General features: G+C 36.5%; 4 protein-coding genes across 6 annotated transcripts in view; all 4 read left to right on the top strand.

Moving 5' to 3' along the window:
- The window catches only part of frmpd4 (FERM and PDZ domain containing 4), a 38,290-nt gene extending 33,877 nt beyond the window's left edge, over positions 1-4,413 (top strand). For 2 of the 3 annotated variants that reach the window (XM_023337501.1, XM_023337502.1), the window contains one exon: positions 1,440-4,413. In XM_023337501.1, coding sequence (XP_023193269.1) covers positions 1,440-2,659 — 1,220 coding nt within the window. In that variant the 3' untranslated portion in view covers positions 2,660-4,413. Of the gene's footprint in view, positions 1-1,434 lie in introns of all 3 variants that reach the window. The other variant, XM_023337503.1, reaches the window with a different exon arrangement.
- Positions 4,414-4,669: 256 nt separating this feature from the next.
- Positions 4,670-12,642, top strand: LOC102229065 (toll-like receptor 7). Its single transcript, XM_005799326.3, has 2 exons — positions 4,670-7,165; positions 8,036-12,642. Exons 1-2 carry the CDS (start codon positions 7,151-7,153, stop codon positions 11,174-11,176), a joined length of 3,156 nt encoding a protein of 1,051 aa, XP_005799383.2. The 5' UTR covers positions 4,670-7,150; the 3' UTR covers positions 11,177-12,642.
- Positions 12,643-12,779: 137 nt separating this feature from the next.
- On the top strand, positions 12,780-19,895 carry LOC102221297 (toll-like receptor 8). The gene is made up of 2 exons (XM_023336280.1): positions 12,780-13,534; positions 16,319-19,895. The coding sequence occupies exons 1-2, from the start codon at positions 13,532-13,534 to the stop codon at positions 19,394-19,396; spliced, it is 3,081 nt and encodes a 1,026-aa protein (XP_023192048.1). The 5' UTR covers positions 12,780-13,531; the 3' UTR covers positions 19,397-19,895.
- A 1,116-nt stretch (positions 19,896-21,011) lies between these two features.
- LOC111609250 (thymosin beta-12-like) lies at positions 21,012-21,885 on the top strand. Its single transcript, XM_023336550.1, has 3 exons — positions 21,012-21,074; positions 21,345-21,457; positions 21,533-21,885. Exons 2-3 carry the CDS (start codon positions 21,358-21,360, stop codon positions 21,562-21,564), a joined length of 132 nt encoding a protein of 43 aa, XP_023192318.1. The 5' UTR covers positions 21,012-21,074; positions 21,345-21,357; the 3' UTR covers positions 21,565-21,885.
- The last annotated feature ends 4,488 nt before the right edge of the window (positions 21,886-26,373 follow it).

The raw sequence follows: 26,373 nt of genomic DNA, 5'->3' as shown, positions 1-26,373 counted from the left end.
CAGGTTTAACAAATAACTGCCTTTAGAACTGACTTATTTTTGCAATGTATAGATTGAACAAGGTTTCAATAATTTTTGCTTCATACTGATGTGCGTCTCACAGATCTGTGACTCTGCCGTCTCAGAGTGCTGATTGGATTGGGATATGTTGTCTTTGAAGGCTAATGGACAATAGTAAATTGACTGTTGTGACAAGAAACCAGTTTGAGAAGTAGCCACTAGAGATGCTGTGGTCAGAATGGTCAGCAACAGTACTAAGGTAGACTGCAATGTGAAAGTTTAATTAATTGGCAAACACACACACACACACACACCTTTTTTCTCATTGTCTGAAATTAAATTGGACTAACTTCTTTTGGTTTAGGTTAATTAGAATTACCAAAATTATTTCTATTTGTTAAATTCCACAACAATTACAGAAAGAGCATATCTGTGATTTATTTATTAATTTCTTCAAAATCAGATGTTTTCAGTACATATATATCCTCAATATTTTGTTGCATTGTCTTTGAATTGTACGACTTGGGTCAAGCGTTGTGGGTTTCCTTCCACACAATTTCACTATAGTTTTCCAGGGTTTTGGTCCTTTATTCCTGACAGAACTGGCAGGAATAAAGTCAGGTTTGTAGGCTGTGTTGCTCTCACACGTTTTTTCATATTTGCCCACAAATTCCCTAAAGGACTGAGATCAGAGCTTTGGGACATGACAAAACATAAACTTTGTTGTCCTCAAGCCACTTTGTATCCACTTCAGTCAGCATTTTCACAAGGTCTTTGGATTTTCCGATTAATTTGTGCATTTCAGACCAAAACAAGTTCATTTCTGGAACACAGAAATGCATCATATTTCTCCTTCATAAGCAGTATGATGTTTGGACATTCCCATGATATAGTATCTGTACATGTTTAACAAATAAAAGCGGCACATTTTCAAGCATCTGGAAAATGTTCCCAATGATGAACCAGACTTGTGCAGACTTACAATTCTCTTCTTTATATTGTGGCTGATTTATTTTGAATTTATCATTAGATTAATCAAGAAACCAAAGCCTTGACATCATAAACTGAGCTCACTCCCTCATTGTTTAAAGAGATAGCATTGTGTAAACTTCATTCATTGTGTAAACTTCTTATTTTTAAGACATAATAAATAAAAGAAGGAGAACAACCACTGGTTCTTGCCATGTTTTTGACAAATTTTCTGTTGATGGAAAACCATTGAGCATGTGTATCTACTAAAAGTGGCTGGTGAGTGTACGCTGTTTTGATAAGCAAGCTGATGGCCTTGCCTGTTGTATAAGAATGATAGAATATCCTTACTTTATATTCTGTCTACCATAATCTAGTCATGTACATTAAACAAATAATAAAAGAAATACTTGATTGCTGCAGGGAGATACTTAACAGTTCTTTCTGTTTCCCTAATACCCCTAGTGTAGCTTGCACACAGCTGAAGAAGACTGGGAAAGACTCATCTTTATCTCTCTGTAACGAGACCAGTACCACCTCCACCATCATATCACCTTCATCATTACGAAGTAGCACGAAGTCTAGTGAGGTAACACTGGCCAGCCCTGAGCCTGACCCGTCATCATGTGACCCAACAAGAAGCCTCAGGAAGCCGCACAGGGTTCAGATGCTCAGAAGGAGCTGGAGCACCTTATTGCCAGGTTCCAGGAGCTTAGAAGCACTTAAGGAAAAGACGAAAGCCACGCTCACTGGAAAGACTATAGGTCAGAATTTGCAGTCCCAAGATTCCCCAAAAGTGAAGAGGGCATTCTCTGCCAAAACCCTACCCAAAAGCTTGTCCCAAGGTTCAGTCAGCTCCGATTCAGCAGAGAGAAGGCCGATAACCGGAGTCTTACTGTTGCAGTCAGAGTCAATAGCTCCAAGGCCAGATGGAACATGGAGGTGTCACGGGCCATTTAGTCACTGCTTCCTCAGGAGAAGGCCAATTACTCAAGGTAGTTATGAAGATACAGAGATGTCTTCACAAGTTCTGCTCTCAAGTAGCCCGACTTCATCTAGTCGCAAGGAGAAAACAGTCCAGAAAGCAGGCCACAAGGCTGAATGGACTGATACATCTATGAACGAGATGAGTCTCAAAGACAGACTCGCTCATGTACACTCAATGAAGGGAAAAACATACAGCCTTCATACAGGGTTTGCACTTGCACGGAAGGATGCCTTAGAGATGATTAGCGTGTTGCACTGCAGTGTCAGACACAGGTCCAGCGGTGACATACCTGAGATGGGTGAGACCGACATGGAGACGCTGTCCCAGCTTCTGCTGCTGCAGGCCAAAGTGCTGAACAGCGCCTGCAGTCAGATGTCCACAGAGTACAGCAGCCCGGAGGAGCTACTGCTCACTCTGACGCACAGCTTCCATACATTGTGCTGCTTAGCGCAAGCCTGCATGTCTCTGGCGGAGGTCCTGAACACCGAAAGCGAACGCAGGGAGGTGGTGGCCAAGGTGGACGAGGTCATCATAAACTACGTGTGTCTGCTAAAAGCTGCTGAGGGAGCTGCAGGAGGCTCTCCCGGTGACCAAAGTGTGAACACATTGATACATTACTCTGCCACCATGTCTGTTGTTATAAACACGCTAACTATCTCACTAAATTCACTGCTCAACAAAAAAGCTGTTGCTGTGTTCTGATTGTTGATTTTTAAGCCATACATAAAAGACGTGGGTTTACCAACCAATGTGAACTGCTGTGAAGAAAATCTTGCCTTGTGTATACAATATTTTAATATCTAAGGAAAAAATTTAATTATATCAAATAAAGTTTTAAAGAGATTATATCCAGACCCTAATGAAGAGAATAATGACCCTTCCCTCGAGTATATTCTAAAATATTACATAAGGATTATTTTAATGATTTATTGATTTCATTAGGAGATTAAGATGTAAATTATTACAACCTGAAAAGCACCTTCTTTTTAATTGTATAAATATGTATTGTGTTGGAAATGCATACACTATATTTAGACAATTCATTGCACAGGACAAGATATTACAAAGTTAAAGAAATACATAAAAATTTATTTGCTGACACTTGATTTGTTGACTATTTTACACATGAATACTGAGTACTTTCCTGTATTTTTCTCAACATCATTAAAAAAATGTAAACTTTTAAAATCTTTCTCTCAAATAATTATAGTTTATTTATGTTGTACACCACATGCTGTCCTTTTTTGTCTGGCTATATTTTTCCTTAAGGCAGTCATTTCTGACATCTCTTGCAGTTATTCGCCTTTCATTATTCAGTGAAACCTGAATGATGAAACCTTGTATTTCAAACTGCATTCTCAATGAGGAAAGGTTTTTTAAACCCTAAGTTTAGAAACTCAGTTCAATAATTCACGATTTTTGAATTTGTTCAAGCCTGAGTGGTGGTAAAGCATTTGCATTAATAATGATCATGTTCTGTTTGAATTTGCATGAGTCCGTTGCAGAGAGAAATGCATGAGATTTGAGAAATAGGTAAACAAGTCGACAGCCATGGTCATAGTTTTGGAAGATTCAGAACCATGTTATTAAGTTAAACAGTAACATAAATATATGTCAGCTGTAACAATCTTTTTTTGTCTGGCAGTTGTGGCTCACGTTTTGAATTGAGGCTGAATGGTTTATTGTTGCTCTGCGATGGAATGGTGTGCCCTGCCTCTCGCCGGTTGACTGATTTAGACAGGCATAAGGCTCCCTCGCAACCCTGAAGAGATAAATGTGTTAGATAATGGATGGATGGTTTGGATAGATATGGATAGATTTTTATTACAGACTCAAGAGTCCAAATTACATAAAAAGAAAACAAAGACAATAAAAGAATAAAAAGTACAATAAAAAAAAACGACTCCTAACCATTCAGAAGGCGATCATACCAATGTCTCCAGAGTACAGATGAGTATTTTACTGCACTATATTTAACATTAGTCAAGAGTAGGATAATTCTATTATTAGACTCGTTTAAATGACAAATAAATGTATACATAAGTTTTCTTAAAACAGCCATTAAAGTGCTGATGTGAGCAGATACAAACAGTTCGCTGGCACTGGTCCATCTGGGTTTATTTAACAAAAGTCTTAATGCATCATTATAAACCACCTTCAATCTCTGAAGACTGGCTTTTTTTAAAACTGCACCACAAATGTGCCGTATACAGTGATGTACAATATGACCTAAACAAGTTCAGTTTCACTTCATCAGAACAGAATCCAAACTTACGGACAAGGATATTTGCCTGAGCATATAACATTTGAACCTGACGGTAAATGTCCTCATCATCAGACAGACGGTCTGTCAACAAAAAAGCTGTTGCTGTTTATTAGCAGATATCTTAACCTCCTGAGACCCTGCATCCTCATATGAGGACATTACATTTTTGTAAACACAGATGTAAATAATAACATTGATTGAATGGTCTTATCGTCACACAGATAGACCCAATGTCCTCGTCTGAGGACATTGGGTTTTGAGAAAACCACTTATTGTAGAAAGCTGAAATTTTATTTTTAGGCCAATTGGGTCCTTATGATCCCAAATGACAAGGAGAAATGTATATGCAAAAACAGACCCATTGTCCTCATATGAGGGCATTGGTTTTGACATAGTTCAAGAGCACATAGAAAGCTAAACTTTAATTTCAACTAAAATTAGGTCATACTAATCCCAAATAGTAAGGAGACATAAAAAATGCACATCAAACAAAAGCCCGGGTCTCAGGAGGTTAAATGCAGTAAATAACTCTCTTCTGTAGCGTCATTTAGCATTAAATCATTAAATATTCTCGGATTCTTATGATAACAGCTAGTCTGAAAGGGACTAGCTGATGGTATGCAACCTACACATACCATCTTTTTAATTTCAAAACTGTCATACCAGTTAATGCAAAATATATTAATTTGCTACTAATTAAGCTAAAAACTATGTTCAGATTTGCAATGGACTGTTATTTACAGAGACCTCACTGTTTTTTTACACTGAAAATGAATGTAAGATATGAAAAGCATACTGAAAAAAGGAACAAGTAAAATATTTCTTGTCTTTGGCCCTTATAGATATATTTCTTATATCTGTCTGATATAAAAATAAAGCGGTTTAAGTGAATGCTATTTTTATTATTAATTGTAGCATTATTTTTAGAGGCAATCTTACCAATATGTACTTTGCACCACTCTGACACTGTACACATTACATTTGGTTAGTATTGATTTCAAAAGCTTTGTCCAAAACGAGATTTGAAAATGTGCTTTACTCTGGCTGAATTTATTTTGTTAATTTGATGTTTGTGTGTTTTTTTTGTTCAGTTTAATGTTTTCTTCAGAAAACCAGAATTTACACATCACTGTATATTGTATTTATTTTCAGAAACTAATTCAGATATGATCAAAAAAAAATCACTTAGCTATTTAAATAACCCTTTTTTTTTTTACCAAATAGTTTTTCACACTTGAAAAATTTTTGGGATGATTATTATGTCACTGCCATTTCAGTTATAGACAGATACAATGGAGTAGCTTGAATGGGTGGATGACTGAATGTATTATGAAGCACTTTTAGGGAGAAAAACGACATTATCTTTGAAGGAACTTTTGACTTTCAATCTTGCATAAATTTTCTGTGAGATTTTCTAGTTCTAGATTTTAACAATAATGTATTTATAATGCATGTAAATATCAAAGCGCTAGAAAACAACAAAAGCATTAACCAATGTAAAAACAATAAAAACCCATCTATAATATCAATCAAAAGATCCACACTGAAGTCAACAATCTTTGCAGTCTTAAGAGCATTTTTTTTTCTATGCTTGAATTAAATAATTTTTGTCTTTATCCATAAATGACTCTTGAACTCTCATCCACTAAGCTTAAACTTAATATGACATATTGATGTATAGAAGTAGATTAAGACTCTGGCACCAATATGGATTTATACAAGATGAAGACACCAATTGTTATGTAGAGCAGGTAGGATATATAACTTTTTACCCTTAAACTTTAAATCTGACTGCATTGGCAAATCTAAAGTTGTAAGTTTAGCATGGCTCAAGAAGCTGGAGATTTCTACTCTGAGATGGGGGTGATATTTTTGTGACCCCAGCAAATTTGAGCAACTCATTGGATGAGATATTTTAAAATAGAAAGTACCAAAACTTTCAAAATAAAAACTTTATTTTGAAAGCTTTCGAGTTAGTGGTGACGTTGGAGTTTATGATTCCAGGCTTTAAAGAAGTCCCAATAAGTTTTCTATAATGGGCCTAATTCAGGAGAAAGTTTGACGAACACAAACTGAAACGTAATGGGAAAGAAATTTATGTTATGATTTTGTTTCCTGAAAAATAATAGAACATTTTAACTGCTATATTTATTTTAAAAATATAATCCTACATGTATTTCTATATATAATAATCAGAGTACATTTGAAAGCAATGTATCTTGCAATGTAACATTGGATTTGGCCATCTTATCAGATGCAGAAAAAACATTGGATTTAGCCCAAAATGTATTAAATAAATAAGTGAAAATGTCTGTCCATATTTGTTTAACCACCGATTGTGAATTCTATTATGGTAAACAGTGAGATTTTTAAGTTTTGTCCAGAGGCTGAAGGAACTAACATGTACGCTGTGATCATGTGAGGGTGTAGGTTGTTCAGCCATGAAGCCACAAATGAGCCACAGATGGCCGAAAAAAGATTCTGCGCCATTTACAATGTAAATTTTCAAACCCAAATTCTAACTATCAATTTCACTTTCTGCCCATCAACTTTCAGAGAAATGAAACCATTTAGTTATTTAGCTGTGTAGTTGGACATTTTCTCCACACTATATTTTGTAGTTGTAGAAAATGTCAAAAACTTTATCTCTATATTACAATTAAATGAAATTCCCTCACTCAGCATATGCCTACAAAACAAAGACAAACACAGTCGCCACAATAAAAAATGTACAAGAATAACAATTTTAATGTGTGAGGTTTAAAACAATAGGGAAGTGATGCTGTCCAATTATACACACACTAGGTTTACATAGCCACCTGTTACTTTCATGTTATTACTATAGTGCTGATTGCAGTCCAGCTCTTTCAGCATTCTTCTTGTGTTGACAGCAGCAGCAAGCCACATTTGTATACTCCTACAAAAATATGTTTCTCCACCTGGTAAGTGAGACATACGTCACTTCTTATATATTCGTGATACATTAGAATTTCATTAAAAAATATTATTTGAGTAATTTAACACAAAGTGATATATTTTAAGCATTTCTTTCTGTTAATGTTGATTACTATGGCTTACAGCTGGTAACACCAAATTTGTACAAAACTAGACGTTTTACACACAATCATGTAGAACCCAGTTGACATAACTACTAGGTAAAAAATGTATTTTCTAAAGAAGTTGGCTTGTCAAAGAGCAATGTAGCCAAGAATATTTACAGAAAGGTGAGTGGAAGGAAAAATTGTGCTAGAAAAAGATTCAAAAGCAATAGTTGTAACTGCAGCTTTGAAGGGATTGTGAAGAAAAAACTAAGAGTCTAGGGGAGATTGGCAAGTCATGAACTGCGGCTGGATCAAGTGTTATAGTGGAAGACGAGAGACTTAAGAACCAACAAAGCAAACAAAATAAAGGTGGCTAATAAAGCAGCCTGGGCTGAAGACCTCAGCAGAGTAACAAGCTGAAAGCCTCCATCTAATGCAGTATTTGTCATGCATGTCCCCACAGATGGACTTTTCAGCAGACTATTATTTTATTGATTGTTTCTAATCTTTTGTGAGTGACTATATTTTTGCATCAGCTGTAATCCGTAATCTAAAATAACAGAAATATATCAGAATCTACATAACAAACTCTATGAGCTTGACTATTAAGTTTTCAATGAAAATGTAAATCAATAAAATGCTAAATATTGAAAATGTACTATTTGTGTTTTACTGCATTGTAAAGTAGAATATGTTAAATTGGACTTATTTGAAATAGTTATGTATATTTAGCACTGCATGGTTTTCATAAAGTCACCTGTTTTTGTGCAGATGTGTGGGGCCCTGCTGGGCCTGGCTTATTGCATTCAAACAACAAGTGCCATCTCCTACCCAAAAACCCTGCCATGCGATGTCAGCAAGGTCAGTAATGGGACTGTGACAGTGGACTGCACTGAAAGAAGTCTCAAGAACGTCCCCATCTCCATCCCAGGAGAGACTACCAATCTGACTCTCACCATCAACCATATTCCAAATTTGAACGCAACCTCCTTTCACGGTCTGGACAACCTCACAGAGATTGACATGAGGTGCAACTGCGTACCCATCAAAATTGGCCCGAAGGACAACATGTGCACAAAAAGTGTGACCATTGCGGAGGATACATTTACTGCACTAAGGAATCTACGGGCACTGTATCTAGATGGGAATCAGCTTGATAGCATTCCTAAAGGCTTACCTTCAAACCTTGTCCTTCTGAGTTTAGAAGTGAATCATATTTTTTATATTTCTAAGGAAAATCTTTCTGAAATCCAAAGTGTTCAGGTGCTCTACCTGGGACAAAACTGCTATTATCGCAACCCCTGTAATGTTTCCTATGGCATAGAAGATGGTGCATTCTTAAAATTGGAAAACCTAACATTGCTGTCCCTTAAGTCAAACAACTTATCCTTTATTCCCTATAGGTTGCCTGTAAGTTTAAGAGAGCTGTATCTATACAATAACAACATCCAAGAGGTCTCTGATGAGGATTTTAAAAACTTGACAAACCTTGAGATTTTAGATATTAGTGGAAATTGCCCTCGATGCTACAATGCCCCTTTCCCATGCACCCCATGCCCAAATAACGCACCCCTAAAAATAAGTAAGGGAGCTTTTAAAATGTTGACAAAACTAAAAACGCTACGTTTGCACAGTAATTCCCTGACATGTATATTACCTGAATGGTTCACTAGCACAAAGGATCTGAGAGTGCTTGATCTCTCATCAAACTTTTTAGCCAGAGATATTGGGTCCACAAACTTTCCTAAGTTTCTTGGCAAGCTAGAAGAACTGGACTTGTCTTTTAACTATGAGCTCCAGAGGTATCCTCAAACTCTTAGACTGAATTCCAGTTTCTCCTCCCTCATGTCTCTTGAAATTCTCAGACTAAAGGGCTATGTGTTTCAGCAACTAAAGCCAGAAAGCATTGCTCCCTTAAAACGGCTTCCAAATCTTACAGTTCTTGATCTCGGCACAAACTTTATCAAAATGGCAAACCTCAGCATTTTAATGGAGTTAAAAAGCTTTCGTATAATCAGTTTGTCTGATAATAAAATATCATCTCCCTCTGATGCTCAAAATGTGTTTAGTTTCAACGGGGGAGAGGCTATGCTGTGGTCCCCCATGTCAGCAGCTGATCAGTTCCAGAACAAGGAAGTGAGAGAGATTCATTACTTCAGATATGATGAATATGCTCGCAGCTGCAAATACAAAGATAAGGAACTTGGAATCGTTACATTATTTGTCAAGAAGGAATGCAGCGACTTTGGCAAAACCTTGGATGTGAGCAGAAACAACATATTTTTCTTGCATTCAAGGTTTTTAAACCTGAAGGAGTTGAGGTGCCTCAATCTTTCAGGAAACGCAATGAGCCAAAGCCTGAACGGATCTGAGTTTAGCAATCTGACTAATTTGCAGTACCTGGACTTCTCATCAAATCGCCTGGACCTGTTGTACTCAACTGCTTTTAAAGAGCTAAGCAATTTGGTCATCTTGGATATAAGTAAAAATAACCATTATTTTGAATCAGAGGGCTTGACTCATATGCTTAATTTCACTAAGAATTTAAAAAAACTCAAGGTACTGCTAATGAATCACAACAAAATTTCTACTTCCACCAACACAGAAATGGAAAGTGAATCTTTAGAGAAGTTGGAGTTCAGAGGCAACAGGTTGGACATGTTGTGGAGAGATGGGGACACAAGATATATCCACTATTTCAAAAAATTACGTAATCTGAAACTACTAGACATTTCTTCCAATAACCTCCTTTCAGTTCGAAGAGAAGTCTTCAGTGGTCTGCCAGACAACCTGTCTGAGCTCCACATTAGAAAGAACAAACTGTACTTTTTTGCATGGGGGGAATTACAACTTCTGAGATCTCTGGAAGTCTTGGACCTCAGTGGAAATTACCTAACCTCTGTTCCAAGAATGCTGTCAAACTGTACAATATCACTTAAAAAACTTGTTTTACATGACAACAGAATCCTAAAACTCACGCCAAATTTCCTCCAGGAAGCTTTAGGTTTAAAATATCTAGATCTTAGCTTCAATCTTATAAAACATATTGAGCAATCTAGCTTTCCAGATAATGTTATTAAGCAGATGGACAAGTTGCTTCTGCACAAAAACAGTTTCCTTTGCACCTGTAATGCCTCTTGGTTCATCACATGGCTAAACAAGACCACGGTGACCATCCCTCGAATAGGAATCGATATTACCTGTGCTTCTCCAGGAGTGCAAAAAGGTAATCTTGTGGTCTCAGTGGACTTACAAGCCTGCCAGCACTCCTTCCTATCAATCATCCTCTACATTCTCATGACTTCACTCCTCCTTAGCTTCATTACTCTGTCCATCGCTAGTCACCTCTACCTGTGGGACGTCTGGTACATTTATCACTTCTGCAGGGCTAAACTCAAGGGCTACAGCCGCCTGTCTTCTCAAAGTGAGGTCTATGACGCCTTTGTGATGTTTGACAAAAATGATTCTGCTGTGTCAGAGTGGGTGATGAAGGAAATGTGTCCTCATCTGGAGGAGCGGGGAGATCGCCGATTGACACTGTGTCTGGAGGAACGAGACTGGGTCCCCGGTTGTCCCCTGATTGACAACCTCTCCCAGAGCATCCACAAGAGCAAGAGGACTGTGTTCATTCTCACCAAAAATTACATCCAAGGGGGTAATTTCAGTACAGCCTTCTATATGGCCCACCAAAGACTGATGGATGAAAAAAATGACGTCATAGTACTGATTTTTTTGGAAAAAGTATCTTGCAACTCAAAATATCTGCGCTTAAGAAAGCGATTGTACAAGCGGTCTGTGCTCGAGTGGCCGACAAACCCACAGGCACAACCATACTTCTGGTTCAGCCTCAGGAGTGTATTGGCTACTGAGAGCCACAAACAGTACAGCAGTCTCTTTAAAGAGACACTCTGAAGGGATGACAATATAGAGTTTGCAAAAATTAAGACAATTTGTGTTTTATCAGTTATTTCTTTTCTGCAACAATGCTTCTTGGCAATAATTTTTAAAGTTATACAATTACAATTATAATCTCTGGCAATTCACAATGCCTTTCTGCTGTTGACTCTTGTTTGGTGTCATTTATTGGATTGAACAATAGAAGTCTGAAGAAACGAGATATCTGTAATATAGTCATTTTTCCTTTAACAAATCGAGGTATCAGGAATGCGCTGGAAAGCTATTCACAGCTACAACAGCCTGGTATGTTGCCATCATGCTGATCGACAGCTTGGTCACATTCTATTTTGGCATTCCTTTCTTCAACCAGCACTTGTCATAAGTCAGTAAAGGTAGTTGCACTGGACTCTCTGGTATGAGAAGCACATCCAAGCAACCATGCATTTTTTTCATGACACCCTGCATGAGAAAACAAAAAGCCTTTCCTACAGTAAGATACCAAGAAGCAATATTGCTCCAAAATAACTTTTCTAGTTTTTTGTGATCATTTTAAATGTATACAGTTGCACTTTTTTTTTTAGCATAACCTTAAAGCTTGTGCTACTTGGTTTCATTACTGGAAAAAGGAACAACAGGTTTATGCTAATACCACATATTATTTTAAGATTGTCTTTACTTGTTATGGTTGCAAACAAGGAACAAGTACAGCTACTTCTGTAATTTCCATGTGGTTTTTCTAACACATGCAGTTTTTCTATGCATGCAATTCAGCTTAGTTTTATTGCTTTTTATTTTAATAGAGCAATACTGAAATACAGGGCAAGAAAAGGCAATCAGTAGTTTTTGCTGGTGTTGTAAAGGGATTGCTGCTTTGTCAGATCCCTTTTAGATCTGGAAGGCTTTAATGTCCTGGAATCAGTAGCTTTGAATATTCTTTGAACAGCTGGGTTCATCCTAGCATGTACCATGGTGAGTTTTGCTACTACAATTTTCTTTGTATCTTCATATGTGGAAGAAACAATTTTTTTCTTTGTCTCTTTAATTATGCTAACGGTTTTTTTATTTTAGGATAATTCTTAAGATTTAATCATTTGATGTGTTTTTGAACAGTTGTTTCATTAGATGTCCCTGTGTTGAAGTTAAAACTTCTTTAATCATACAACAATATACCCACCACTGTAAAATAATTTATTACAAGTTATGCAAGCACACATTTATGTAATTCTTTACTTGGTTTAAACAAACAACCAGTTGCTTTTAAAGGCCAGTAATAAATGCCAACATGGTCTTGATAACTAGTACAGTCAACTGCACAAACATGTGTCACAGCTGTTTAATGGTCTTTACGTGCCTTGACATGTATACATTTATACAGTACATGATTTTTATAAAGGATGTTAAGCAAATGCTATTACTGTCCTGCAAATTCATGACCCAAAAAGCCTGGCAATAGGAGGTTAGTATTTCAAAGTTACAAACAACTTCTGCCAGCCATATATATATATATATATATATATATATATATATATATATATATATATATATATATATATATATATATATATATATATATATATATATATATATAATGTGTGTGTGTATATAGTCTAATTTGATTAACAAAATAGACATTGTCACAAAATATCAAATAAACATGGTAGCAAACATAAAGCTTTGCTTATGTGAGCACAGCTCAGTGTGTGTACTTTGAAAATCCAATTCTTAGAAGTATTGAGATGTTCAAATGACATTTTATTGTATCCATCAATATGCCATTAGGACAATGACAATAAACATCTAATTCTGACAAATGCATGCATCTGTTTTTAACTGTGTTTAAAAGTAGCAACAGTAAAAATAAAGGATCTTTGTCATTTACATTGCTTTGATATATTTATAATTTTGACTATATCAGGTCATATAATTATTCAAATCATAATAAATGATAATAAAGGAACCACAATACATACTCATTAATGGTTCTGTAATATTTATAGCTTTGAATGCACTTCCCTGAATAGCTATGGTTGTCTAATTGTCTGCATTGCTGCGAAACTGTTTCATAGATTTTGCGAAGTATTTCTGATGTTGACTTTGGCTGGCGTATCTGTAAAACTGCAAACGAGGAAATGAAACTGTTTTACAGTTACTTCTGCAATTGACAGGCTACTCTTCCCCCACATCCTGTCCTAATGGGTGAAACAGTTTGCCGCTTTTATATCTGACTTCAGTAGGCAGGATCATTTTTTCATAACATGCGGATTTATCAGTAGTATAAAAATATGTCTTATTCACACATTATATATACCATTTAAACATTTTTTAGACAAATGCAAAAACCAGCTTGGAAGTTTTACAGGATCATGCAAAATGGTGAGTTTTACTAACATTTTCAACGCTACTTATGTTTGCGACAGAAAAATGTGTCAAACATGTTATTGATACTGTTTTTGTGTTAATTCTTAATTGATTAAAAGAGTAAGAAATTAACCTGTTCTTATCTTTTATTGCTAAGTATTTAGCCTTTTAGAGTGTTTGCTGTAGAACAAATGTAGTACATATAAACTGAGACATAAAAAATTTTCCACAGTTGAAATTTTAGGGCTTTTGGGGATCAACATTCAGTGGCTGGGTCATAAACAATAGTAAACGTACTTGGTTCAAAACAGGTTTATCAAGTCAAAGAAATGAACCACAAGTTATGAATTGTAGTCGATTTTAGTTTTTGTAAATATTTGATTTTATTTGACTTAAATGTGTTAGTTCATAGTGATCGTGACCAAGGATGCTTACAGTTTTTACAGTGATTCTACTTATCTAACCTGAGGTCATTTAAGCAGTAAAGAATGACTAAAAACCCCTGGGGTGTATTCACACTAGCTCTGTTTAGTCTGCTTTAATCAGACTCTAATTTGTTTGTCTAGAAAGTCCAATTCGTTTGGGGAGTGTGAATGCAAATTTGAATTTCAAAACGGTTTAAAAAAGCAAATTCTGAACCTTGGTCACGGTCCAGCTGAAGTGAATTCTGATGCAGTTGACAGGCAGTGTGAATGCAAGCGGATCGGAGACCGCGCCAAAAGCAGGACGTGAACTGCAGTGCAGGGCAATCTGGTCAATAAATATAATAAACATAGACTCTCTGCTCTGCAGGTTAACGGGGATGTTGTGTCGGTTGCCATGGTAACAGGTCTGTGTGCCATCACAGAGAGTGAGAAAAAGCAGAATATAAACGGTTTAAAGTTGTTTTACACCTATTTATCAGCTTATTATTTATTTGCTATGGTGCACTCCTACAATTGTTAAACCTTTAATAAATGACAAAAACTGGGCTAATGACCTCTTTTGTTTAAATGTATATATCATCAAATAGGATTACATATTTCATAATTTCATATAAATATATGAGTCAATTTTAAAGGCGGGAATTATGTAATATTAAATATTGACCAATATAAAAGAGCAATTTGCTTAATACTCTCTTGCATCTTGACAGAAACCAAACTGTTTATAGATTTATATCAAGAGAGAATACATATTTTACATATGAAAACATCAGCAATTTCCTCAGCTTTAATTTAAGCCATATTTATATAAATCGATGAAGAAATAAGAGTACTACGATCATTTTTGTGACAGATTCTTACTCATCCCGCATTAGAACAGTCTGGTTTTGTGGACCTGATTCACAGCGTAGTAATGGCGCCTGCAGGAGCATCGCTAGCATTAGCGGCTAATGGGCAATATCCAAACTAGTAAAGCATATCAATGGAGAAATCCTACAACCCCTAAAATCTGACACCGCTCCATTTTGTTTATATTTTGTAAAGAAGAAAGTTGTGCTGGTCTTCTTCTGAGGTTTTGTGTCAATTCCTTCAGTAGTTCTTGGTGCAGCGCCACCACAGGCGACGGGGAGGAACAGGTTTTTCAGTTAGTTTGGGTAGTTTCCAGTGTGAATGCGAACTACAGCAGCTGAGAATTAAACATATTTTGCAATTTTGGTCCACATATGTGCAGAGTCTAGCGGACTACCAGGTGTGAGAACACACATAGTCTAAAGAAGACATTATCAAAGTAGAACAGTAATTTTAGCCGAGTCTAATTTGTGAACTCTTTCACCTGCTGGTTCCATTCTGACCCTAAAATTATTGCTTATTATGTTCAAGTCTTGGTTCATGAACACTGTGACAGTAAAGATTTTGCACAACAATTTAAATCCCATGTTTCTATTTAGTCAGTAGAGAATTTAAAAAAAACAATTTTCTTCAGGTTTTCTGAAAGGATAGAACCTGAAAAAACTCTCTTTCAGGTTCTCTTTCTATGGTTTTACTTGACCAATGATCCACAGTGCTGAAGGCTGTATAGCTTATTTTGAGAGGCCCATTAAACAGGCTGTCTATATATATAGTGATAGTTTTAACAAATATGTAAAAATTAGAAAAAAACATTACACTTTGCACATTTAACATTCTTAACATGATATATAGCCATGGATATATGGATATAGTTATCATTTAGCTATCATGATGTGCATCCAACAGCATAATTCAACTTACTCGGTTTGTTTGGGAAGAAACGTGAAAAGTTGTTTGCTTTTTGCTAGTTCTGGCTGGTTTGCTGCAATGATTAACAAACCACGGCGTGTTCCTCTTCTCAGCAGCAAAACTCCCGCACCCAACATAACTGACGTTATGTTGACGTTCATGGTATGTTTATGGACGGCTCGGAAAAGCACGTTACAACAGGCAACAGATTTAATAGCTGTAACTACCTCTGGACAGGATAATAGATTTTTCTGAGTGATCTTCAAATAATTTGTTTTCATTAGATACATATGAATCTTATCAATAACATTTAAATGTTAATGTATAATTTAGTTTAGGGTGGATCATCATTTTAATTGCAGACATTCTTCCCACAAATCTACTTATTTTTGACATTTTTATTAATTGCTGAAGTGGATCAATTTCTTAATTGTGTCCTAATTTATTGATATGTACCTGTGTAGCTTATTTCTCTCTTCTACTAAAAAGAGTGAAAATAAATAAAAACTGGGAAGTTAATCACAACAGGAGTCCATCTCTTCAGTTTAACATATTGCATAAAGGTCTCATAACATCCTTTAATCCACCATCTAATTGACTTTGTTATTCATTTCAGATTGCAAAGTGTTGGATTTATCTGCTTCTCCTTGGTCTGTGCTGCCATCTGGAGATCCAGCCTGTCGCCTGTAAACCTCGCTGGACAGCGCAGTTTCTCTGTGATGTGACAACCTCCAACTCCTCCGAGGTCCAATTTGACTGCAGTGACCGCGCCCTAGAATGGGTACCTAGTGGGATAACCAGTAATGTTACTGCTCTTGACTTATCAAACAATTACCTGAAGACCATTAAGGCTGATGCATTTTCCAACCTGATGAATCTGACTTGGCTCAATCTCAACTTGGCAAACATGTACAAGAAAGTGGTCTTTAAGGCAAGCCTTAGAAACCTAACAAGACTGCAAGATCTGAAAATGAGTGGCAATGGCCTCGAAGAAATTCCAAGCAATCTACCTGTCAGTGTGGAAATCCTTGAGCTGAGCAGCAACAACATTACAAATATGAATCATACAAGCTTTGCCAGCTTACCAAACCTGACACAACTGTGGTTATCCAAGAACTGTTACTACTGGAATCCGTGTGGCAAACCTGTGAAAATCCAAAATAACAGTTTTACCCACATGACCAAATTGAAAAATCTGGATTTGTCTTATAACAACTTAAGTAATGTTCCCAACGGACTACCCCAGTCTTTAGAAATACTTAATGTGAGTTGCAACAAAATACAGTACATATTTAGGGATGATTTTTCTGGCTTGAATAATTTAAAACTTCTTAAGATAGAAGGGAACTGCCCCAGATGTGAAAATGCGCCATTTCCCTGTGTGCCTTGCCCAAACGGTTCCCTTGGAATTGACCCCTATGCATTTGAAAATCTGTCTGAACTTGAGGAAATCAATATGGGGGGAAACTCCCTAGAGTATCTGAATCCATTGTGGTTTAAGAACCTGAGGAAGCTTAAACATCTTCTCCTTTCATTTAACTTTTTACTCAGAGAAATTACTGGAAAGGCTGAATTTCTGCGATACCTCCCAAGGCTTGAAGTGCTTGAATTTTCTTTCAACTATGCTTTAAAACTTTATCCTGAAACCATTAATCTTTCAACTGAGTTTTCGAATCTTCAGTCATTAAGGACCTTACATATGCAGGGTTTGGTCTTCCAGAATATTAAACCAGATACACTCAAGCCTCTCTATGAAATTAGAAACCTATCTGCTTTGAATTTGGGGACTAACTTTATTATTCATGCTGATTCCACTGTCTTCAACAAATTTCATCCATTGAAAATGATTTATTTGGCAGAAAACAGGCTGTATCCCACTCCACAGAAACAGCTTTCAAATTCAGTCGAGAGATATGTTCAAAGGTCAGACATCTCTGTTTCTTCATATATTAAACTTCCTCCGAAAGACTTCAACTTTGAATTATCCCATGGCCTTATAAAGCAACAGTGCTTTAACGCTGGACGGGTTCTTGTCCTCAGTTCAAATAACTTGTTCTTTATTTCACAAAAGCAATTTGAAGGTTATGGAGATATTGCGTGTCTGAATCTATCTAGCAATGGATTCTCTGCTGCACCAAATGGCACAGAGTTCTCATTACTGCCTAATTTGACCTACTTGGACCTGTCCTTCAATAAGATTGATCTGGCTTATGACAATGCCTTCCAGGAACTGAAGAAACTCGAAGTGCTAGACCTCAGTTGGAATGACCACTATTTTCAATCTTTTGGAGTAACACATAATTTAAACTTCCTAAAATATTTGCCTGTCCTGAGAGTGCTGAATATGAGTCATAACTCAATTTCTACTTTAACAACTAAACAGATGCACAGCAGATCTTTAGAAGAACTACAATTTACACATAACAAGCTAGGGACTCTTTGGAAAGTAGGTGATGACTCATATAAGACTCTTTTTACCAACCTCACTAATTTGACAGTTTTAGATATTTCGTGGAATGACATTGAAAAAATTCCTGATGATGTTTATGAAAAGCTCCCTCGCAACCTAATTGAACTACGAATAAGTAATAACAAAATGACAGACTTTTCATGGGACAGTCTGACTTATTTCCATCAGCTTAAAATTTTAGACTTAAGTTACAATTTGTTGTCCAACATAGCAGGTATTAAAACAGTTAGTAGTTTCTCTTTGACTTTTCTTTATCTGACTCACAATCAGATATGTCACCTGGAAAGTTTCTTTTTCAAAGGCATGAAAAGCCTTGAGACTCTGAGCCTCAGCTCCAACAAGCTGGCTATCATCAATCAATCCACCTTCCAGCCCAAACCGGAGAATCTTAAGACTTTATTTTTACAGAAAAATCCATTTCAATGTACATGTGATTCTTTGGATTTCCTTGTATGGATTGGAAAACGACAAATAAGGATTCCTAGATTAACAACTGAGGTGAGATGTGCAATGCCATTAAAGGACAGGAACAAGCCACTTATATACTTTGACATTGATCAATGTGTAAATGACGATATGGCATTCAAGATGTACGTTTTCACAACATTCTTCCTTATTTTCTTCATGTTTGTGGCAACAGTTGCTCACTTATTTTACTGGGATGCTTCTTATGTTTTGCACTATGTCCAGGCTAAACTGAAGGGATACACAGCCTTGTCCTCACAGGAAAATATTTACGACATCTTTGTGACTTATGACACCAAAGATCCACGTGTCTCTGAGTGGGTAATGATGAATCTGCGGGTGAAATTGGAAGAGGAGGGCAATAAACTTCTTCCTTTGTGCTTGGAGGAGAGAGACTGGCCTCCAGGAGTCCCACTAGTGGATAACCTTACACAGAGTATCCAAAACAGTCGCAAAACCCTGTTTGTCTTGACGGAGGGCTACGTTAAGACTGGGGTGTTCAGACTGGCAATGTATATGGCCCACCAGAGACTGCTGGATGAAAATGAGGATGTGATTGTTCTGCTGATGCTCGAACCTGTCCTGCAACATTCTCACTTCTTGCGCCTCAGGAGGAGGCTTTGTGAGAAAAGTGTTGTGGAGTGGCCCAGGACTCCAGCTGCTGAGCCCTGGTTCTGGCAGAACTTGAGAAGTGTTGTAAAAGTGGATAATCAAATTATGTACAGCAAAACGTATAAAAAGTTTTTCAGCAGCAAGTAGGGATAAAGATAATAATTCTTGAGAATAACCTACTAATTGTTTGAGCATTTTAAACATGTCATTATTTCGTATATGTCATTGCGACTGTGATTCTTAGTAACTTTAATCCTGCACTTTTGAAGAAATAAAATTGAGATAGTACTGTACATGACCATGTTTTCATTTGTAGGTTAAAGAGGGTGGCTGTCAAAGGCAATTAGTATTTTATATCAAGAAATAAACAAATACATAATCACTGACTGAGTTTACTTCACGTTAAACCTTACACAGAGCTAACCTTACACAAGTGACCTAAAATTGTTTCTGTATATTTAGTTTTCCATTGTTTCTGTTCTGCAGGCTGTCATGGCATGAAAACAATTTAAGATGTTACTGTAGCTCATCAAACAGACCCCCATATTTCACTTTAAGCTAAATATTTTTAATTTGTATAGGACCAATTCATAACACCTGTTATTGTAAGGCACTTTATAAATAAAAATAATCCTATTTACCAAACCATGCAGTCAAATTTGTTTCATTTTTGAAATTGGTCGTTTTCTGTTCTAGAAAACCAAGAATTGCATTAAGTCATTGACATGCAAAGTATCAGACTGGGGTTAATAGGTTTGTCATCATCATGATTGTTTCAGGGTTGAGTTGCTATCTGATTAATGAGTTGTATTTTGAGGTCTGCATTGTGTAAGTTTTGCTCATGGTCTTTGGTTTGCAGCATAAGAAACCTGAAAGAGTACATTTGGACTTAATTTTATGTTTTTCTGATATCTAATCAATATGCTAAAAAGACTGATCTTTGTCTATTGAACATGTCTATTTCAAATTATGTTTGACACATAAAATACAACTGTTTATTTAATTGCTTTTATATTTTTGGGACTGTGAAACTGTGGGTCTACAATACGATGATAATAATCTCTAAATTGTATGCAGCGTTTAAATCTTATGAGTAAACCAAAAAAAAATAAAAAATGAAACGATGGGAGACTTATAAGTTTGTGCTGATTTAAATTTTGCCAGAAGATTTCAGAATCTTTGATTGCAAATGTTTTAAATAAATTATAAATAAAATGTCATCAGTGTCCGTTTAAAATGTTTATTCACAGGCTGATCTTAAAATATTTAGGTTTATTGACTAAATACGTGCTTCGCGTTTTTACACAGCGTATGTACGTACGTCCTAGCTGCATTATCGCATTAGTCCACATGGGGTCACAAGTGGCAAAATTATAAAAACTTGTCATCCTACCCATAAATTCTTTTATTAGACTTCTTCATGGTGTCTTTTGTCTTCTGTGTGAGGAAACATCTAGAACTACGACTACAATTTGCACAATTTTGTGACGTCTAGAGAAACTCACCGGACTTTTAATCACGTAATGAGACGCAGCTTGTGGTGCTAAATTAATGCTCTTTTTTTCCCGTCAAAAAAGGCACTGCTTCCTTATATGAGCTTATGTTACGATATGGATATGTTAGTCATTTGTTTCAAATCATCCTAAATAATATAAATAATTTTAAACCATAAAATATGGTTGGTTGACAAACGCAGCGTAGGCGTGACGTCACAGGTCATTAACATACTGGGCAGTATTTATTGAATGAACGCGCCGTCCATCCTCACTCTGTTCCTGTGACTTTGAGGATTTTTTTCGGTGTGTCTACTGTGCCTACACGTTTGGTAAGTGACTTTTTTTTGTTGTGCTTCTGTGTGTAGAATCTTCTTTTTTAAAATCGTCTTTCAATTTTTGAAAAAGAACTTGGTCCTTAATTAGTTTTTATTTTTTTAAATATGATTCTGTCTGGTATTGTGACTGAAGCCATGTCAAATGAGTAGTCTCTTAAGTCAGGTGTGTTGAGCTGAAAGATTGTCAAACTTTGGTTGTTATCCAGAGTGCAGCTTTACTCGGTGTTCTGATTTAATTACTAAAACAATGTCTGTTCTGTTTAGTGCTGTTGCAATCATGTCTGACAAACCCGACATCACTGAGGTTACAACCTTTGACAAAACCAAGCTGAAGAAGACCGAGACGCAAGAAAAGAACACACTGCCAACTAAAGAGAGTAAGTTCTACTCAAAGTAACTTAATGCATGCATCTTAGTTCTGAGGTTAACTTTAACTCTTTACTCTGTTCCAGCCATTGATCAGGAGAAGTCGGAGTCATCATGAAGACCAGCCTCCCATGTGTTGCACATTCCACAAGCGTTGCTGACTTGAACCACTTCACAGATGCATTTTGTCTTCCTGCACTTGCTAATCTATTGCAATGTCTACAAATTCCACCAGATGTAAAGAAAGTGGCTTCTCTTTAGCAAGGGATCAGCCCCTTGAATCCCTGCTGTGGAATGATTGCATGATGGACTTGCATTTCATGATCATTGTTGGCCTTGATTGGCCAATTCTGAATGCTCACTAAGCAAAGTGTGTCTTGTAAACCTTTGCATGCACAAGTTTCAATATGTAAAATAAAACAAACTTGAATAAATGGTGTACAGGCTTGTTTGCATGGTAATGTCCCAAACTGGATTTCAATGAAAATCCAGATGTGTAAACTTTCTACAGGCTGTCAATTTTGCAGTATTTACTGATATGTTGAACTTGAAGCATGAGGAATCTGCTGCTACTAAAGGTCACATTAAACATTTTGGGTTTTTTCCAAAAGCCAAACCTGACTGCTCAGTGGGTAGGGTTGAAAATGGTCTGCAATACTGTGTGGAACGGTAAAGTTAACTAACTGCAGCAGTGAAAAATGAACTTAATTTCTATGGTGAGGTTCCTTTTATAACAAGCCTTGTGACCTTCTCAAATTCAAACCACCAACTGGCTTGACCATCACTGGAAACCTAAAATTTACTCTGAATTTTTCACTATGCATTTAAGTGAAAATTGCTCTAGGGTTAAATGAAACTGTAGGCATGTAACTAAAGTTGTTCTTAGATTCTTAACTGGCATTCATCAGATCTATCACTGAAGGCTGTGAAAACACTACTTTGTCTCATTTTCCATACTGAAGACTCAATACATAGGGAGATTACATCATGCTCTTTGTGTCTTCACTAACAGCTGTGAAAGAATATGCTCTAAGAAAATGGAACATAGGTCATTTTTAGTCTGGGAAAATAACATTTATCTGTAAAACTGGAACAATGTATAGTTAACACAAGAACATCTTGCTGTTTAAGTGTAGTTTGGTCAGACAATGGTACCTCTAGCCAACAATTTAATTTGTTGATCAATAACTTCATTTGTACACAAGTCCGTCATCCTGTTTATGCCAATGTTGCATGTGTGACGCTGCATCCAATAATCATGTGTGAACCTGCTAACACCAATGCAAATGACTGAAACAACACGATGCATTGATTGAGATGAAATTGGCAGTGTGCGCCAAGATTTCATCTGTCATTCTAACAAGCACACTGTGCAGCTTCTGTAACAGAATGAACCTCTACACAAAGAACACTGATGCTTCTATGGCTGCATATGGGTTCTTACAGTACATAATGTGCTTCGAGAAAAGGATCCCAGTGGTACCACTCAAATGGCCCTCATAATGTAGATAACTGAGTGGCTAGAATAATCTGTAAAAGAGCTAAGAGGTTATGTTTTATAGGCAGCTTCACAACTTTGAAACATTCAAAAATTATGTGTTAATACAATCTTAAACTTAAAAGGTGGCATTTTGAAATAAAAGTGATGGTTCAAGTTACATGTTACTGTGCTTTATCAAGTACCTGCTTATGTATTCTGTAGCTTGCAGGCTTTGTGAATGTGTCTGTGCTTTTTTCAAAGGCCATGCTGCCAGTGCTAAACAGAGGCTACAGTTGACTATTTTGTGGGAGGAAGTGATGTTACAGCAGAACTGAACAACTGACAGAACTCATCTTTGAGTCTGTGCTGATTTCTGATCTTTGGATTGATTTTGTTTTATAACCGCCCCTCGAGATCACATTAGTTCTTGAAATACTAGGACAATTGCATCAAAAAACATTTTTAAGGCACTTCTTTTGAGTTTAGTAAAAATTAGATATGCTTTGATGCCCATGGAAAAAATAAGTCTTCAAATTCCTTGATTTTGATTTTAAATAAGAAACAAGAAAGTAAATCAGAAACAAGGCAGAACAACTTGGCCTGTTTCTTTCTACATTATGTCAAAGCAATAAGTAACTAAATCAACTTGATAAACACTCTGACTGAACTTTCTGGCAAGGAAACAAGGCTCACAATTTATAATACACATGAATCAAACAATAGACACTAATAAAATCTAGCCATAGTTGCGGTGCAGAATCCTTTGCTAAATAAAGTTGGAAGTTCACACACATTTCACTGATATTTTGTTACATTAACTGTGTGACTTGGGTCAAATGCTTTGAGTTTTCTTCCATTAAGTTTGGTCAGGAAGTGAGAGGAGGGAGTGAGAAGTGAGCTGTTATTGGTGTGCATCTTTGTGTGGTTTAAAGGTGGGGTGTAATTATAGAGCAAGCATGCATGAGAGAAAAGGAGACTTTGACAGCAGCTTAGTTTGTGAGAAGTTCTGCCAAGAAACAGATTAAAATGTATTTGATTTTTATGAAAATCATTTGTATCTGTCTGTACGTTAGACAACACTAACATTTTGACTGTTTGCCGTCAAACATCTGTTTTTCTGAAGAAAGCTGTAGAGTGGCAGATAATTCACTAACATTTATATTGACAAAGTAGGCCACAATTGCAGACAATAAAGATTTTTCTTACCCTAACTTTTCACATTGTCACATTGAGCAACTAGTGCCACTGATTGTTAAAACAGCTTGATTGTGAATTTGTGGGAGCTCAGAAGTTTCATAGGTACGCAACAGGATGTGGTTAAAGAGCTGCAGAGTCACGCTGTTCATGCAAAACTCTTCAGTTTAATTAAGCACACAGAAAAAGACAAAAGTTCTAGACTAAAGGTCAGTTTTAGAATCTGTAGATCTGGTTCTTCATTATTTTAATTCTACATCTGAGTTTTTAAAGAGGTTAGAAGGTGAAAAGTATCACATCTTAAACTATACTATTTTTATTCGAAATGTGTTTATCGTTTGGAACAATGCTGTGACATATTCAATTAGGTTATAAGATAATAAGACCCTCATTTCAAAATCTGTGACCTTATATAGGTATATCATTCATTTGAGATTGGATCTTAATTTAGTTTGCTTGCACAATGCCTGTATTCTCCCCGCTAGGAATTCTTCACTGGGATATACAAACTGAATGGTGATAAATCATCTGACTTCAACACATAAATCTGTTAGTTGATTCAGGTTTCATACTTAAAGCAGACTGAGGAATTTGATTACCTAACTTTGCTGCTTTAGTTCTGATCATAAGCACAAGTCTCCACTTGGTATAGCAAGTATTGCCAAAGTGCAGTTATTTAAAATTGTGCATACTAACTCTCTGGATTCAAAAATATCTGTCTGCTTGTTCTGAATTTAACTGAAGTTCTAATTTGTCAACATTTATTGTCCTGTGCATCGATGTGGACAATTGTGTGAGAATTGCATGCGTGAATATGTGTACAGCTTAAAGTGGGTCAGCGCATGCCATGAAGACAAAGTAATATAGTTATATAGTTTATGAACTTCTACTATTTGTGACAGTTTCCCTATTCCCCAGTTGGGCTTTTCCCGCATGCTGCTCACTTATAACACAAAAGCCTCACTGACTTCTTCATGCAGCATTATGTGACAAACAACCATTTGTTTATGTGCATAAACAAATGTGTCTATGCAACCTTCCGATCTGAAACTACAGTGTAAAATGTCAAGTCTGGGTATTTATTACCCAGCTGTAGAGCGTAACTGTAAATTAAATCTTTCATTTACGGGCGACAACAGAGCTCTCTAATAACAGTACAGACATCATTTACACCTGTGCAAAGTAAAAGCAATACCAGCATGTCCTATCCTGTTCGGCATGCACTGAGGTGAGGTAGGGTCTCTTCTTAGGGGACATGGCTGTGTAATTACACCCCATACAAACTTATTTAATAGCGAGGGAATAATGGGCAGCTTTAAACTCTGACCTTTAAAGCGCAGTGAAAACAGAACCTCTTTCAACATCAAACAAGAAACTAAAACCGCACTGTAAACCTATCCAGTCCTGTCAGAAGTCTTTATTATTACTGAGGCACTTGCACTGAACTGTGGATTCAAAATAAAACCTTCCACGAAACTAAAGATGCTTGAAATTACATCTTGTGTTCAACATCAAGAAAATACACAAAGCAAATCTAACAAGTTTGTAATGTTCCAGTTCTTAAGGTAACTCCAAATCATTCAGTTGTTTTCAGTGAGATTTAGACTTGGTCATTCTAAAACGTGAATGTATTTTGATCTAAACCATTCCATTGTAGCTCTGGCTGTACAGTTAGCATCATTACTGAAAGCCAGGTTAATGACTGCTCTTGTATCAAATCTTTACAGGTTTTCTTCCAGTACTGCCCTGTATTTAGCTCACTTCACCTTCACATTTACTCTTAACTTGCAGGTCTTTGCTGAAGAAAAGTATCCACTGCAGGGGTGGCAGTGGCTCAGGAGGAGCATTCTTGTTGTTTCAAACCGCCATTTCTGTCTAGGACACAGAAAGTTGTGTCCTTACACAAGGACAGTTGTGTCCTTGCACAAGGACACAACTTTGTAGTTGTGTCCTTGCGCAAGATATTTCACCATCCTTGCCTGCTGGTGTTGATGATGGGGCCCGATGATACCAAATGGAGGCCGCTTTTCTTTCAGTCTGCCCCAGGAAAGTTGTGTATCTACAATGTAGCTTATTGTCATAGTGTGTTAATTTGTGGATGAATGATTGTAGAGTAAAACAGTTTGAAGTCTTTGGATGAGATAAAACACTGTATAAATGCAGGTGATTTACCATTTTATTTCCACACAGAAGTACTACATTTTAATAAAGTTTATTTTTATTTCCTTCTTGTCTTCAATGAAGCTCAGAACT

This window comes from Xiphophorus maculatus, chromosome 7, assembly GCF_002775205.1.
Source record: "Xiphophorus maculatus strain JP 163 A chromosome 7, X_maculatus-5.0-male, whole genome shotgun sequence".
In the NCBI taxonomy this organism is placed as follows: Eukaryota; Metazoa; Chordata; class Actinopteri; order Cyprinodontiformes; family Poeciliidae; genus Xiphophorus; species Xiphophorus maculatus.
This window is presented reverse-complemented; position numbering and strand designations above follow the sequence as displayed.